The sequence below is a fragment of the Aythya marila genome (assembly GCF_965140915.1).
Source record: "Aythya marila genome assembly, chromosome: 3".
Taxonomy (NCBI): domain Eukaryota; kingdom Metazoa; phylum Chordata; class Aves; order Anseriformes; family Anatidae; genus Aythya; species Aythya marila.
In genome coordinates this window covers 83923463-83941472 of record NC_139044.1, presented here as the reverse complement: position 1 = coordinate 83941472, position 18010 = coordinate 83923463, and the positions used below count along the sequence as shown (strand labels likewise).

The following is an 18010-nucleotide window of genomic DNA, read 5'->3' as shown; positions in this document are numbered from 1 at the left end:
AGGGATGGGGGAGGGCAAACGACTTGGATGGAAGTATTTTAAATTACTTCCACTCCCTCAGATTCATTGGCTGTGATCAGGAGGTGTTTTATACTACTGCACTTAAACTCTAGGCATTGCTGAAAAGAAGCATTTTAGTAAGCAGCTTGGTGAGTCACTGCAATCTGGGCACTGCCGCTTCTCATAAATGATTTGCTTCCACTGCTTCTGGTTAATGCAGGGTATTTGTTTTTGATTCTGCCCAACTATTCGCAGCTTGGTTCTCATGTAGGAGAGAAACACCTTGAACTTGGTTTCTGCCCACCGCACCTCCCTCCAGATGATCTTGGCCAACTGAATTGGTGGCAATCCAATTCCTTTCTTTTTGCAACACAAAGAGTATACAGATAAAAATCCTAAAAATAAAACTGCTAATAACAAAAGAGCTATCTTTGGATTGAATGTAATTATGCAAGTATAATGGTCTAGAATACAAGCAAAGCAGAATTTCATTGTATTGCATAAGGAGCCAAATACCCAACTCCCACTGAAAGTTCACTTGGAGTGATACACCACTTGGGAAAAACTTTTACTAGTTTGAGCTGGACTTTGCAAACTGGTCACGTGCCAGGTTCCCACTGATGTCGATGGAATCTGAATCCTGTGCTGTGAGACTTGGATGTCCCAGTTGCCATTGGTACAGTGCCCATTGAAAGACTTGGAAACTGTGCCCATAGTTTGTTTAAGTTTTGAGTTGGTCCCATGCTTCTGCTCTTTAATTGTTTGCAGAAAAATCGCCAGAGATTCACAAGACCCCTTCCCTATTATTTAGTTACTTCCTCAAAAAAAAAATGTTGTCGGCATGCACGAGCATCCTTTGAGGCAGTGTTTGTTCCTGTATTCCTATTTGTATTTTGCATTTAAAAAATGAAGATGTATTCTTTGCACCAAACTTACTAAAGCAACATGAATTTCACCTAATTTGAGTAGCTCATGGTTGACTTTCAGTGCAAGTTGAGAAAGTTTTAAACCTCTTAGAAACACTGCTTTCACTGTTCTGTTTTACTGTCTACAGTTTTACTGTGGGCAGCAAAATGGCAATGATAAACTTTACAATTGTGAGTATATGTTGACAGTCTCTTATAGGAGTACATGTGCTGTGCATATATTACAGGATGTATGTATCTACTTAGTTCTATAAACTTTTGTCTCTCCTGAGACAATACTCGATTCCTGTCAATTTGACAGGCTTAGAGAACTTCTCTCAACCAGCCTTTTCCTGTCATGTCAGTATATGTTAATGTTAGCAAGTTACACTGATCAGATATCTTTCCTAGTACTTGTTCAATGTTGTCAATGTCTTTTTTTTTCTTCTTCTTCTTCTAGGAAATTATTTGCCAGAAGAATAATGTAAGTATGACTTCCGTGTGCCAGTTGAATTCTAGGCATTCCGTACTTCTGTGGCATTCAATGTTGTTTATCATATGTTTTCCACTTGAATCATTTAACACTTTCCTGCTGTGTTCTACAGAGTTAGATGCAGAATTCTGGAACTCCTAACAGCCAGTCTGTGTGCATCACTTTGTTGCTAGGTACCAGGCTCACTTTTTACCTTGCTTCTATCTATCGGTGGCATTTTCTTTGCTGCCTTTACTTGTTGGTCATTTTTTTTTCCACACACCATTTTCATCTGTCCATTTTTTTCCTGTTGTCTTTTTCAGCACAGTGTTCTTCAGAGCTTTTTTTTTTTTTTTTTTTTTTGAAACTCCATTGAAATGGAGTTATTTGCAAACTGGTGCTCATTTTAGAAACCCATGGTTGCAGCTGTGAAAATAGTTGTATTTATAGAGAGTGTGTGTGTATTTATTTCTAGAAGCAAAGGTCTGCAGCCTGCTAGCCCTGCTGCAGTGCTGGTCCCAGTATTCTGGCTGTGACTGCCTGTCGCTAAACTGTAGGCTTCTACACCCTTGCATCCTGTTGGTTTCTGAGGTTGGCCTTGCAAATCCCCCTTTCCTTTTTTACCCTTAAGTTCAAGGTGAACAGACTTCAGACTGTGAAAACATCTTTTCACGTGCTTCTCGGTGTGGTTTGCTCAGGAGCAGTGGGGTCAGTCACATCAGGATACGCATTTGGTATGCAGAGATCTTGGCTTCGCCTGGGGAGGTGCTGGTAGCCATGGGTTTTAGGGTATAATTTTGTAGCAGTTAATCGGTGGTTTGCAGATATCCTGAAGAGTTCTGTGCATGCTGTAAAATTCATATATTTGAATAAACTTTTTAAGGGGCATATGAAGTATTTAAAGCTCAACCAATTTCTAAAATTATTATGCAGTCTCTATGGCAGTTTTAACACTGAGATATTCTGTTTTCTTATGGTATTTTATTTAACATGGCAATTCATGGATTAAATACTGACTTCTATCAGTATGAAACAAGTTCCTTTGAAAAGGACATGGTTATCTACTGTAGCTAATAGAATTCCTAAAGAAGACCTTAAATCCAGAAGACCTTTGGCCCTAATGTTGCATTTTAAATTGTGTAGTATCTCTAGATTCATTTAAAAAAACAAAACAAAAAAAAAAAAAAACAAAAAAAAACCTGCAAAGCACATTCCATAGACTTCTGTGCATCTCTTTAATAAAAAGTGCTTTTCAGAGATCCACAGAATGCTGTAAATGCTGTTTAGGCTAAAAATACCTAGCTGTTCCCCAATGAAAATGGGGTAGGTGATTGGTTATGACTTTATGCAAAATTAAACAGAACAGCGAGTTTCTTGTAAATTTATTTATTGCATATTTCTTTCTTGCTTTGACCCACAATGACAGAGATCGAGGTAAAATGTTGAGTACTTAATATACTGTCTGTGTGAGAGCAGGGGAAGCAGCTCATTTAGCAGGAAACCAGCAGGATATGGCTTGTGCAGTAGAATAAAGGGGAGATGTTGTCTTGTCCTATTTTTAAATGACAGTCCCTCAAGCTCAAGGAGCAGTATGATAACTTGGCCTTTATCTGTTTGAGAATGAATTGTTCCGTTTTCCATTTAAATTTAGATAGGTGGCTGTGAAACTGTCACTTATCACTTTTAGAAACGTTTCAGTGTATGCCACAAAAAGAATGTGTTCCTTGAGAATCTCAGATGTTTTCAAGCACACCCACATAACATGTTTTCTGGGAGGAAGTATTTTCCCAGTGATTAGAACAGGGAAGTCAGTAAAACTGGCTTAGCAACTCTGCAACTGATTTTTTCCCCTCTTTTTTTGGCATGGTTTCGTGCCAATCCGTGAATTTCCTCAGAAAAGTTACCTGGAAATAGATTTTTCAAAACGTTGGTGTGCACTTGTCTACTGAATATAATTCCAGCTTCATAAAAATCACGTTTGTTCACAAACCCTCAGACTCTTGCATAAATTGGTATAACAAATGGTGATGATCCCCCCACCCTTACTAAAAATAAGTACGTGAATGATTGTGATGCTGCAAATACAGGAAAAACGAAATTGGCATATGAAATAGAACAGGATTTTAGTCATGCAGTTCTAGAAAATGTGTTTTAATAGCACGCAAACACCAACCATAACAGTACGATGGTATCCCTGGCACCAGTGGATTAAAAAGGCTGCAAAACCAGTAAGTGTCTGTTTGTGTATTTATCTATATATAGATCTGTCTGACTGAAATGGCTTGTGTTTGCTTTCCCTGAACCTTGTCTTCCTAAAAGTGGTGGGGAGGAAAAAAAAAAATACATTACCAACTGTTTTGTTCTTTGTTCTGACTGGATTTTTGTTCTTCCCAGTAATGGCCAATACAGCGTTGCATAGCTAGGAGAAACCTGTAAGGGCAGAGCAGTGAAAGATAACGTAGGCTCATTTCCTGTTATATGTGGTTTTATAGCTGTTTGGTTGGACCTTTTCCAAATGTTGCAGTAATATCAGAAAAAAACATACGTTTTTACAGGGAGTGATACTCTGGCAGGAGGCAGTTACTTTGATATTTGAAAGCTTAAGTTTAGTCTTTGCTGTTATCTGATTTTTGAGGTCAACCAAGCAGCAGAGCCATTCTAGAAATTACTTGTAAAGAGTTTCAGTCATAAAGAGATGTTGGTATAAAGGTTACAGTACGTGGTTGTACTTCGCTTGTTTTTAGCTCACCTTTTTTTTTTTGTTGTTGTTGTCTTAATTCTCCCTGGCTTGAATCTTGCTAACTTCGGAGAAAAGCTGCAGGTCAGGTTCCAAATGTTGATTTACTGGTTTTTATTTTTTAATACCAATACTTGCTGAATCTGAGGAAGTTTAATGTGCTCGCAATATATGTACGGTTTGCAGCCAACCTCTGTAACACCTTGGCAGTGTTTACCTTTTGGTTCAGGCTTTCTGCTTGCACCATGCATGGCCTCAGGAGTTGCCAGGGGTGTGATCCTACCTGACAGCTGCCAGCCCAAGCAGAGCAGAGGTTAGGACCGAAGGGGAACCGCTCTGCTAGGCAGCTGACGCTCAGGGTTAGCATTTAGCACTAAGATTAATGCTGTATGGCTGGGAACACTTATTAGTGTCTTCTGTCATTTAAAAGGATCAGAACTTGTAATTAATGCTGGTTTTCCATGGCCTTTCCTAATGATGGGACTGCCTCCTGTTTAGAGCACAGCTCTTTTAGCAGCAGTATGAGAATGGGTGATCCTGACTGAGGCATGCCAGAGACTTCACTAAGCTCCAGGCCTCCCTATAGGTACCACTATAAAACTGCAGATCCCATGGGATTTGTTTAGCTGTTGGTCTCTCTCTCTGTAGAAGTAGAGAGAAATATTTCTAATACTCCTCTCCCCACTCCCCACTAGCAAATCAGTTGGGAACAGTTTGAAGTTTTTGGTATCCAAGTGTGTAGAAATGTGATGCAGTAACCTTCAGTAAATATTTCATTGCTAATGACAGCTGTGGTATTTGTTGTTTGTGGTACATCACTATCTCTTGCTCATTCTTTCATATTTTGTGTTTATTGATACATTTTGCACATACTTCCCTTGAAAAAAGTTAGAACTTCTTTGGATATGATGTAAGGATGTATACAGCATATGCTGATTTTTAATGGGCCTTTAGGATGTGTCATAGCTGCAATAGATTGTCGTTGCTGGACATGAAAAGAAAATAGGAACTACTTGAAAGAGTAGACCCATTTTGTGTGCTTTAATTCCTTAGAGGTGTGAGGCCTACTTACGTTCCTTTTCAAGTCAATAGCAAGGCTGTCATTCATTTGAGTGGGATTTGCAGTAAGCCCAAACTGAGCCTGTATTCATTAAAACATCAGCACATGTTGATTTACTGTGTGTTTGGGGATGGAGGGAATAGATTTAATAACTTGTTTTAGGATTTTGCCATCTGCTACAAGCAACACCGTGAACAGTCACAGAATTACCTTTAATAAAAATCTCATCAAAAGAATTGAAACAAGAGCAGATATTCCTCAAAAGAACTGGTAGGGAAAAACGGGGAAAAAGCTGATCTTAATTAAAGGAGAGTCAGCAGGAAGAACTGTTCCCACTGTGAGAGACGCTAGTTATTTTTATTACAGTGGATAATTTTATTTTTGAAGTAAATACATTGGTGGATGCTGACCTTAAGGGTAGGCAAGTAGGTGGGATTCTGTCAGATTCTCCCATCTAGAAGTAAAGGAGCATGGTTTTGGTTTTCAGGGTTTTCTGTTTTCTTCAGTGCTTCTCGTCTTTGAAAGCAGCCTTCTTCTGTTTGTGGGTATTTGGCTGCTAAGTGGTTACAACAGAGTAAAATAGAGTCTCAGGAGTCAAGAGGACTGGACACCATTGACTTCTTCAGATTCTCCTGAGCTTCTCCCTCCTTTTGAGGTAAAATTCAAGATTGGAGAATCATTTGAGCAGAACTCAAATGTTTATACCACCATGTCTTAGTCTATGCCACTTTCAGAGAAAAACCTTCTTTACCACACTAGATATCTTTGTGGGGTAGAGAATAGTGTTCACCTTATTGCATAATGTGCTTTCTAATAAGATGTGGTCTCCCAACTATGTTTCCCAAAAGGCTGTGCTTTACACAAGCAACAGTTCCATACTAAAAAGGATGTTGGCTGGCTTGTATTCTTGTGGTGATCAAAATAAAACTACGTGCTATGTAGTTTTCTTATCCCTCTTAAAAACAAATAGGTGAAATGCTCATTTACTCTCACAAGCAGAGAAAGGATACCAAGCGAGAAGGAAGCGCTTATTGTTCCAATGAGCAGTGGGCCTACCTGGGAGCACTTTGGTTTCAAATTCTGTAATGGCAGAGCTAATTAGACGAGCTTATGGCTGTGTTTAAACTGAAGGTACACATAGGCTGGAATTGTTTAATTTTGTACAGCAAGCTACAAAGGGACACTAGGAAAATACGTAGCAATTAAAACATCCATAAAAGCGAATTACAGTTTTAGTCACTTGCTGGTAAACACTTGCGTGTGTATAACTGGCTCCAAGCAGAAGTCCTGTTTGCCGAGCAGTCTGACTGATTCGGTGATGGGGCCGTGATGCAGATTTCATTTCAGAAGCTGACCTGATGCTGCCAGGCACTGAGTGTGTGGGTCTAAAGCCTTCAAACTAGGTGTTGGTGTCTCCTAGATACCGCTAGTTCAGCTGCTCTGAGAGTCAAGGCTGAGTTTACCTCATGTAATGTCCTGAGGCTTCCTTGTGGCTGAGCTACCGAAACCCTCTGTGCACGCTGGTGGCCTGCCGCAGCCCTGATGCTTTCAGTAAAGGCTTGCAGCTCAGGTGACCTCCAGGAACTGTAACTTTCATTAGTGTAATGTGAGCTTTTGAACCATAAATAATAATGATGGGTTTATAGGCAAGGATTGCTGGGAAATGAAACTTCTAGCACCTCTTGTCGATTTTGGGGTCTCTTCTCACATGCTTTTGAAGTCATTTTATGTTACTTGAATTTGGAAAAGGGTGCAAGTGCAACTAAGGACATTGCAATTGTATTGGAGGTGTTCTCCCTCGTTTTTCTTGAATGACCCGGTGCTATTACTCGCATTGTACATTTTACAGTGAGTCAGAGTAATGGATCAAAGGAAAACAACACTTCTGTCACGGGTGCTCAGCAAGCTTAAAATCAGGAGCGAAGCTAATTAGGCTTAGGAAAGAATATCAGTTTGTGAAATCAGAGTTGGGGTGGATTGTTACAGGGGCAGATTTTAATAGGGTAAGTGGAAAATGTTTAAAATACCAAGTGGAGTAATGGGCTGTAAACAAGTCAAAATCAGAAGAAATATGTGAACAGCTAGGAAGGAAGCGTGTGTCAGAAAGTCCACTAAAGTTGGTGTAGCCTACATTTTGCCAAAGATGGGGAGAAAAGAAGTAAAAGCAGCAGAGATGGAGGTTGTGTAGTCTGGGAATGAGGAGAGAAGAAGTTCAGACTGTTTCTGGGAGGAAGGTGTGGAGCTGCCTGGCACTGGTACCACTGGAGCGGTTCTTCAGCTGCTGCCTGGCAGCTCGGTCCCCACAGGCTCCTGTCACGGTTGTTGCCCAAATACAGGTGTAATTTGGGTCTCTGTATTTAGAATTTGTGATGGTGATAAAACATTTTTCTCTGTAGTAGGAGACTCTGGACTTTATTATATGAGAGCAGTCTTGCCCTCATTCTTATCTTCTTCGTCCCCCCACCCTTGGTAAATAATACATAGCTTGTTTGTTTTTTTTTTTTACTTGTGTCACCTGAGCTACTGCATCTTTGCCTCTGTCAGGTTCATCTGCTAAACATCTAGCTTACCCTTTAGATAAGATAGTGAAAATTAGATCAGTATTTGATGTAGCTGTTAACTTTACTGCACGTCTTGGTGGTTTGTTGTTTTTTCTTCAAGCCTTTTTCCAAAATAAATGAATATTAAGAGCTTGTACTTTTTTTCTCCTCTACCCTCTTGCTGTATCTGCCTGTTTCTGTCTGATGAATTTCAGCCAAATTTGAAAAATTTCAGACAGATCCCCAGAAACATAACAGTCTAGGTTAAGTTAACATCCAGATCAGTGCCCTGACTGAGGGAAAGGCCTTTGTTTCCACCCCACTAGAGACCCAAGTGACATTGTGCCTTCAGACAATTACCTGAGAAACCTGGGGGCATGTGGACAACAGTGAGCTTACTTCTGTTTTATTCCCATGTTGTGCCTTCTCCTGCCTTTTACTGTTAAGTTCTTCCCCTGCTCTTTTTGTATTCTGCTTCTGAAGGCTCCTGCCTTCTGCAGCAGGCTCTAGCACATAAACAGCTTTTCTGGTCTCAGGTTAGAGGCAAAGCACATGTAAATTAAGTTTTGCTGGCTCTCTTGTTCCACTGAAATGGATACTTACTTCCTAGAGAAGGTACACTCAGGATCAGTTTCTAAGAGCTCTGAAGGAGCAGTCTTCCTGCTTGTAGGATTATTTATGAAGACTCCAGTGCTGTCTCTGTAGGTGGCCTGACCATTACACCAGGATAAACTTCGGGTTCTGTGGGTTTCGAAAGCTGGAAACATCCTTCTTCAGAGCTGATTTTTCCTTAAGAACTATGCCAGAGGTCTGAGAAGCCTTCCTGCAAGCAGTCTTGAATTTATTTGAATAAACATTAGGAAGTAAAATATTTGCCCCAGGATATCTGTAGCTACTTCACCCTTCTCTTGGCTCTGACCTCCCAACCTCTTTCCTTGATTATTAAAAATAAATAAATAAATTGAAAAATAGTCTTCCTGTGCTTAATAGCAGCTCCTGTGCCGGTCACTGCCCACCCTTGCCTTGTAATCGCAGAAACCAGTTCCAGTAAATTCATTGCTGCCTCTCTGCTTTTGTCTGTGGGGCACATAAGGCTTTACCAGGTCAGATATTTGTTTGTTCACTCTTGAGAGCATCTAACAGTGTAACAGGTGTAATTAAAAAAAAATCATCCTTACACTGTTCATACCTAATCTCAGATCTGTACACAAGCTAATTTTTGCTGACAAATATGTATACACGTTTATACAGTCTAGAGTACCTCAATCCTTCCAAATTTTAAAAATCTGATTACGCGTTAAAGTGCATGCTTTATGCATGCAGCTGGTTTTGTGCTTTGGAAAACTATCCAGTCACTGCTGTTTCATTGCATGGAGCCCAGCTTGCCAGAGGAGTGTCTGAAGTGATGTGCTGATTGCTGTATTGACTTCTGGGAGAGCAGAAGAAGCTGACTGGAAAGTAGTTAGCCTTAGAAATAATTCAGGGGTGCCAAAATGTATCTCAAGAATCGTTTCCTTACGCTTTTCTTCCTGGGCTGCTTGCCACTTCAGTAGTGGAGGCTGAGCTTCAAAACCAAATGGCAGCACTCCTCCTGATTCTGATGGTATGCTGTTTTATAGTTGGGACCTTTCAGAACCGCAAATGTTCAGCAAGCTTTCTATGGGCATAAATCTGTACTCACATACCACAGGCACCAGACGCCTTGTCTCCCTCTTTCCTGGAAGATAAATGATTTTTTTTTTTGCAAAGTATCTGTCATACACTGATATATGGAAATCAGTACAGTTTGGCAATTCTAAGACATTCTGTAAGTGATTATTCTGAAATATGTATAGTTTTAAATCCTGCTTAAGGTTGCTGTGTAGCAGAGAATTTCATTTGTCTTTGTTAGGCTAAATTATTTGAGTTGGTTTGCAGTTCATGTGTGCATTAGTTTTTCTCAGTTTTTCTGTTGTGATCAGTTTGTTATTGTATATCAGAAATGTTAAAAACATTTCAGATGTATATTGTTTGAGATGCAAATTGAATTTATGTAATCCTACATCTCCGTATATAAAATCTTTGTCCTTTGGACTTAAGTAAGTGTAATTTTGCTTTTGGTATATGCAGTTATTTTATGTTTAGGCTTGCTAAACCATAACTATCTTAACCATTGCATCTTGTTTTCTCACAGATGTGCACTGGTAACTACACATTTGTTCCTTATATGATAACTCCACATAACAAGGTGTACTGCTGTGATAGTAGTTTTATGAAGGGACTAACAGAGCTGATGCAGCCCAGTTTTGAGTCGCTGCTTGGGCCTATATGCTTACCTTTGGTGGATCGATTCATTCAGCTCCTGAAGGTAGCACAGGCCAGTTCAAGGTAAGTTGTCTTTTTGTACTCCTTTGTAAAATTCATGTTTCTGCTGGCTGTATAAATGTCAGTCTCGCTCTTCAGGGTGATGAAATTTTTTTTTGAGACAAATTGATAACGAAAATTTAGTTTGACCAACTCTCCTCACACTGATACTGCTCTATTCATAAATGTTCCATAATAGTATTGTGGTAGAGTTGCAGGGCCAGAAAAGCAAATGCAAGGGATCTGTCCCAAATTGCTAATGTGATGTTGTTCCTCTCCAGCCAGTATTTCCGGGAATCCATTCTGAATGACATCAGGAAGGCTCGTACCCTCTACACAGGCAAAGAGCTTGCGGCAGAGCTGGCAAGGATTCGGCAGCGAGTGGATAATATTGAAGTTCTGTCTGCTGACATTGTAATAAACCTGCTGTTGTCCTATAGAGACATCCAGGTATGTATCCCATGCTCAAAGATCATCTAAAAATATATTAAATTTAATTATTAGTGGAATTTCTAGTGTATTTTGCACAGATTTGCTAAGAAACTCTGAGCAATAAAAGTAGCATGTTACAGTAGTAAACATTACTACAGTAGTAAACATTACTAAACATTACTACAGTAGTAAAAGTCCTTTACGGTATCTTCAGATTCTTTCCACTTTACTTTTAGTTACGTTGTTTTATAGCACGCCTTTATACTTCTATACGCTAGTGTGCCTTTACACTTCTGTACACATGTCAGCGTTACTATTTGATGAGCAGCATTTAGTGTCTCCTACTTAAAGGCTATGTTAGCATTCTGCTATTGATACGTATGTATTCTTACTGTGTATGTGCTTTGTCACCATGCTTATGATATTTCTCATGGCAACAGAACATGTTTATATACACTGCAGTTTCTCTGAGCGGAGCTAGTAATCACTCTACATTGTAATCCAATAGTTGCTTCTTAATCATCCTAAAGTGTTTTGTTTTTTTTTCTTTAACTGTGTCTCAAGCTTACTTTAAAGAGTTCTAGAACTCTTATGTGTTCAGCCCCTGAAGCAAAATTGAGTCATGAAATATATGTACTGAAATTTCCATAGATCTACATTTAAGTACAGGAGGCCAAATTGTGTTTCTATGCTAAATACTGTGTGTATTCTCATCTCTGAATGCCAAGCCATTTACAGGTTGAGACTGAGTATACTGAAATCCATATAACTTACAGCAAACTAAAAATTCATCATAGTATGAAATGCCAGGTCTGTAGCTCAACGAGGAGTTCATATAGGTATACTTTGGTACAGGCACTTAAAACTTCATTATTCCCTTCTTTTGGAAGGATTATGATTCCATTGTGAAACTGGTGAAAACCTTAGAAAAACTGCCTACTTTTGACTTGGCTTCCCACCACCACGTGAGATTTCATTATGCATTTGCACTGAACAGGTAAGACTCTACCCTTCCTTCTGCTGTTGACTAGTAAATCAGTACTCCAAACTTCGCATATAGTTGGTAATCCTGGTTAAAGGTCTCTGCTGGAATCCTTTTACACAGGTATAGGGTTTTCACTGAAGTGATTTTGGGGACTCTGAGCTTCGTGTTCAATCTGAGCTTTGTTTTCCTTTCATATTGTCAAATTACATTCCTCTTCCTTTACCGTCTGGTTTTTCTTTCCATAGGTCTGCATCAATATTTGAGGTTTCTGTTTTAGTACCTAAATCTGAGCAAACAAATACTACTAATGTTTTACCTCTGTCAAGTACACTTAACGTTGCTGTTTGAATGGCAGTGTTGCAGCATTTGTGCTGGCTTAGACAAGCTCTTATTTAAGTCTGAGTTCTTCTGTTGTCAAGAGTCAGGAGGAAAGCTTTCATCAAGTGTTAATCAAAGGATTTTACCGTAATAGACAATTTTTCATGTTCTCTGAAAACATGCACAAAATGTACCACATGCAGCAACAACCACTGCTTTCTTGGCTTAAATGGGAGCGGTGTCCTGACTTTTCTATATATTTTCATATTTTGAAAAATGAAATTCTAGAATGCTGGCAATCAGGCAAGGCATTAAGAAAGGAATTTTTCAGAGGAAATGAGAGATGTTCTGCTCTCTTAGTATTGACACAGTGAAGATTGTGCTGTTGATATTTAGAAGAGCAGACCCAGTCTCAGCAGGCATTGAAATTCTCAGATACAGAAACTGTCTCACAGATAAAATTTGTGAGAGAAGCAGAAAGAATATTGTAATTCAGGTTTGCCAAGGAGGCTGAAAACTGCATATCGTGTCAAAGTGATGTCAAAAATAACTCATAGGCAACTAGTTGAAAAGGTAAAGTCAGTTTTAAAACAGAAACAGGTTTCTAACATGTTTAGACCCCCAAGGTCACTGTTTTCTACAACAGTCACCTCTGAAAACAGGATTTGGCTAGTTGACTTGGGCACTAAAAATATTTTCTGTTGCAAAACTGCAGTATACTCTTTTCAGGCAGATCGTTACACTCCACTGGTTTTGTTGGGTCATCTTGCAGACCAGGAGGCATGTTTTTGAAGAGAAAACTGTAAGATGTAGCCTTTGAGGGTATCTGACATACAGAAGGTCTACATAGTATCTCCAAAGGAGTTCAGATCAGATTTCCCTGTCACCTTTTCAAATTGAATTTACAGTCTACAGTCAATGACAGCCATAAAAACATGTATGCCAAGAAGACATTATTTGGGGTAATTGTAACTTTCTCCATATCTGGAATACAGAGGATGTTTCCTGAACTAAAGCAGATCTGAAATACTCTGCATGTGTTAATATTTGCTGTGGAAGAAAATATTTATCTTGCTTCTAATCTAGGTCACTAGTACAGAAGGACAGAGCAGCTCAGTTAGGATTAGTCTGACCCGAATTAAGAAAGTATGTGAATGCACTGATGATGCTAGAGGAAGCAGAAAGAGAGGTAGGGACCTCTGTCTCTGGAGACCAGCAAAGTATAAGTGGCTCATAACACAAAACACTGCTGTGCCTTAATGTTCTTGTTGTCATTAAGTTCAGCTAGCTAGTGTTTTCATCTGGGTTAGTGCTAGTCAATACAAGATGTTGGAAGGATTATCCACCTGAAATTCCATTCTGACAATAGCCATTCTCTAATCAAAGTCAGCTGGCAAACATGAAGAAGCTGCAGTCTGCAGCTTTACTTGAGTGATCATAATGAGAAGATAAAACGAATCTAACCTTCCACAAATGGTCAAGTGATCATTTGGCTGGGAGTCCAGAATAGCATAGACTCGAAGAACTTGGTTATTTGCTTAGCTGAGAGCACTTGATTGCTCTGCCTGGGACTGGGAGCACTAGTGCATCTCAGACAAATGTACCAGTCTTGCTGTGCCACTCTGGAAGTACTTGAGGAGCCTACTGCAAGTCTGTAGTCTGAGTAGACTTCCCTCATTCCTTAGAACTCGACTAGTCTGAAGGTTGGGAAGGAAGGGTACTTGGTTTGATTTATTCTTATTAAGCTGACATCAATAGAGATTGGCCCAGCACGTGGATTTGCACTGTCTATTGTGTTTTGGTTTTGTTTTGTTTTTCCTCAGGAAAGGTGTTCATAATATCTGCTGAAGTGCTTTTGCTCTGTTTTCTTAATTATTTTTGTTGATACAAGTACTCGTTCTTCCTCTGTTACCTAGTTCAGCTTGACTTAAGCCTATTCTACCGCATCACTTCCTTCCAGAACTGCGTTCATGAGCTCATATTGCTTAGAGTACACGTGCTTTGGCCTCTCATTTGACATTATCTCTGCCTGTGCAGACATGCATTTGATATGTTCCTGCAAAGGGAAGAAAATTCCATTATTGAATCTCTGATCAAGCAGTATGTGCTTTAAGATAACTGTGACTTTTGATTTTAACAGACTTTTTAAAAGCCTTTTCTCTATCAGATGAGAATCTGTCAGTAGATCTAAAAACATGTGCTTATATTCCCTCAATTCAAATGATAGTTACTCAAATTCTGCATGCAACTTCTCCAAAATAAAATAAATTAAAAAAAAAAAAGCAAACAATAAACAAAAAACCCGTCCCCAAACCACAGAATAGTTTTTGCTGAGAAAGGAGTCATTTGCTTGTTCAGCACACAAATAGGTAAAAACAATTCTAAACTCTTGATACTGAATGATGTATGTATCCAAACTGAGTCACCAGGAAGTGTCTAATGCTTGCAGTTACGTGGTTTATTTGTATTAATTATTTTTGATAATACTACCTTATTGGCTTCACTTCTTAACCTTCTCTTATGGGGGAATTCAGTCTGTTTTGTACTTTTTTTTTCTTTGCTTCGCATTCAAAATATATATTTAAAAATCATAAACACAAGAAGGAATCTTTTGCCTTTAAAGTATGAATTACTGTGAAATAAGGTTTAGATATGAAACCTGGGTTTATATCTTTACATTTTGTAAGAAAGTATTACTTTCTAAGGATTGCTCTTGAGGCTTGCTTCTGCTTTGAGGCTGTTGAGGCTTACTCTTGCTTTGCTCTTAGCTGATACTTCATGCGGGAGTAAACGTGCTTGGGAGGCTTTTATGAAGTAGTTTTTTTTAAGTGTTCATGGTTTAAAATAGTGTTTATAAAATAGCCCATTGCATCTAGGAGCACATTTTACATGGGTAAAACATATAAACAAACAAATATTATCAAATTCTAAATATATAATTTAGTATATATTCAAATATGGCCATGAAAACATATTTCTTGATAACTTCATTGTTTTTTATTGAAATATTTATTTTTAATAGGCGAAATCTGCCTGGAGACAGACAGAAAGCTCTAGAAATTATGATTCCTTTGGTAGAACAGGAGGATCAAGTAGCTTCAGATATGTACTGCCTGGTTGGTCGAATTTACAAGGACATGTTTTTGGAATCTGGATTCATAGATCTAGAATGCAGAGACAAAGGGACGTTCTGGTGAGTACTGTTTTCCTGGTCTATGTCCCTTTCTTAAGGCATTCCTTAAACAAAAATGTATATTCCTTAAACAAGAATGTATTTTCTTGATTTCTCTCAAATATGAAGTCTCTTCTTTACTGTCTCTTCTTTACTTCTTTACTTTTGGATGCAATGATCTTGAGGTCTTTTCCAACCTAGAAATTCTGTGATTCTGTGTGATTCTGTATTATTCTTACAAAACTGGGCCAGACAGTAATCAGACTTGAATCAATTGGTGTATCCGCAATCTGATAGATATTTACCAGGTGAGCTTAAAGGTGCTGAGGTATAAATCTGCACTGATGCTTAGGATGTACCATTTTGTCCTTTTTGGCTTCTTTGCTCATGAGAAATATGACTGCTCCAAAATCATTCTGGGAAAAGCTTTATTACCCCATCACCACCATTTAATATTTTCAAGTCACAGTGGACTGTAGTACCACCAAGAGTCTAAGAAGCACACATTAGATTAGACATTCTTATAATTTTAGAGGCAGGTACCATGTTATTGCTTTTGAAATGCACAAAAAATGCTGACTTAATGTGGAATAAGTTTTCTCTCTCTCTCTCTTTTTTTTTTTCTTTTTTTTTTTTCTTTTTTTTTTTTTTAAGTATTCTTTCTCTCTTATTTTGTCCCTCAGGCTTTCAGTTCCCAAAAGACATGTTTGAAATGGCAGCACCGGATGCCATCTTAGACTTTTGTCAGGATGAGTTGCTTTTCTCCATTACAGTTGTGCATATCCTGCACATTAGATCCTAGTTCTGTCCTCATCAGCTGCCTATTGAAGTAAATGCTTAGAATTGAAAGCTTGCTTCTCTCTTCCTCATTTATCACTTTTCAGTAATCTTTAGATTAGAACTGTCTTCAGTAAAAGATAATATATAATTATTTACCATTTATGGTCTCAGAATGCAAGTACAATTCCTAACTGTTGGTCATGCTTTACAATTTTGTAAAGCTTACTGAACTTCTAAGTGATGTCAAAATAACAGGAAAGCAACATACTATTTCCCTCTTTCCCATTTCATAACTTCGAAGAAAAATTGTGTTTTCTCTAAGACAAAGCTCATAAGCAACTTTTGAGATACTGTTTAAAAAAAATATTTTGCTAAAGTCATGAATTAATGCAAAAAGAAAACTGTAGTAGCTGTGTATACAAATACTAGGCATTACCATGACCTAAATAGAATAAATAGATCTTAAATTTGCTGTTGTATATCTTGCTTTTTTCCTCATTCTTACTTTTCATTTATCCGTTTAAGAACAGACTGAGATTTTCAAACATAATTAAGAAAGATTATATGTTTAATAGGGGTAATTACTTACTAGGATATTTCACGTAGCCATTTTAACATGCTTTTAATAGATACACATATCAGTCATGATGCTCATCTATTTGATAAGGTGCAATGATTGCATTCAGGCATAAAAGCTTGTGAAAGGACAGGAGGCTGGCAGCTCCTGCGGTGGGGTGGGGATGCTGACAAGTCAGCTCCTAAAAATAATCCCTGAAGTCTCTGGCAAGTAAGACCCAATGCAGACTGCTCAGTGGGGCTGCTGCCATAGGGCTAGGTGGTGTCAGTTAGGCTGGAATTTGGCTCATCTGGTACAGGTTCCAGTCACTTGCTTTTAGCTTGTACCTTGTAGGATGTTGGTTTGAAATTTAGTGCCAGACATACAGCAGCTTTTGGTGTGGCTAAAGAGTTGAGCTGTAACCCAACTGATGGCTCCTGGGGGGGAGCAGAGCTACTACAGGTGCTACAGCAGGGGCAGGAGGAAGGAGCACACGGGAACAAAGCCTCCATGGTAGTGTTAGTTTATGTTGAGATAAGGGTCCTTATCTCTGTTTTAGACAAATGAGGATGCAGGAGAAGTATAGTGAATTGTATAAGAAAAGAATTTGGCAGCAGATCCAAAGCATTGGTTTTGCATCAGCCTGTGATGTGAAGGTACTTCAGCCTATTAAAAAAAAAAAAAAAAGGCAGTAAGTTTGCTTTTATGACAATTAAAAAGCAGAATAAAAGACATTTATATAAATATGAGACGAGAAATGAAAACTAATTATTAACTGTCACTTTCTTGTTGCTTACTGACAATGTAAATCAGACTCGCCAGTGCTGTCAAGTCTTTATTCAGAATTTCTTATTGCTACCTCTCTAATTTAGTGTCCACATTGCAACATTTTCCCAAATGTCAGCTTTCAATTTCTTGATGGCAATTTAATTGCATCAGCTAAGCCAACCTCTATAGGCAAATTTTTGAACCTGACTGCTTTTCCACAATGCTGCACAGGTGCTTCCAGTGATATTTAGAGTTTGACAAAGCACACCAATTGCACCTGCTGAATTTCAGTCAGTTCAGTGAACAGATATGATTTGAGTTATTTTGAAAGTGTGAACATTTTCATCTGTGCAAAATTATTACAGATTTTTTTATTTTTGTCTGTAAATTAGTGCTGTGCAAACTATGTGGATATAAGGCAGATTTGAGAATATCAGCACAGGATCACAACAAATGTAAAATCATGCTTTTGGTTATAAGATTTCAGGAGGCTTAAATAAGACTTCAGAGTTCTAAGATACCGGTATTTCTTGGTGCAAGTAGCATCTAGATAGCTAGGAAGATGAGTTTCATCTATGGGGAAGGGAGAAGCATCATGTCTATATTTGGTTCCTGATTGTTTTTTTCTTATGCATGTTGCAAAAATTATGTTAGAGGATGGTACTTGTCAGTCTAAGTATAAAGAAGCCAAGGACTGAGCATAATAAAGGAAATCAGTCTTATGATCCTATGAATTGGTTTCTTAGTCTGTGAGGGTCACAGCACATATTTTTTTGGGTGTATGGCTGTATTCATTGCCTGTATATGACATGGCATAAATAAAGGCATTCTTTTTGTGGGGCTGTTCCATCAATTGCGTCTGCGAGCAGTGACTATTTTGTATGCTTAAGGTCATCTCTTTTTCTTTTGCCTGTATGATTAACATTGTTTATAGCACAAATG

General features: G+C 38.5%; 1 protein-coding gene across 1 annotated transcript in view; it reads left to right on the top strand.

Annotated features, from left to right (window-relative positions):
- MAP3K5 (mitogen-activated protein kinase kinase kinase 5) overlaps window positions 1-18010 on the top strand; it is a 100049-nt gene that overhangs the window by 30688 nt on the left and 51351 nt on the right. Inside the window, exons 3-7 of the mRNA XM_082756455.1 lie at window positions 1366-1389; window positions 9888-10081; window positions 10339-10507; window positions 11380-11486; window positions 14815-14985. Coding sequence (XP_082612581.1) covers window positions 1366-1389; window positions 9888-10081; window positions 10339-10507; window positions 11380-11486; window positions 14815-14985 — 665 coding nt within the window. The remainder of the gene's footprint in view (window positions 1-1365; window positions 1390-9887; window positions 10082-10338; window positions 10508-11379; window positions 11487-14814; window positions 14986-18010) is intronic.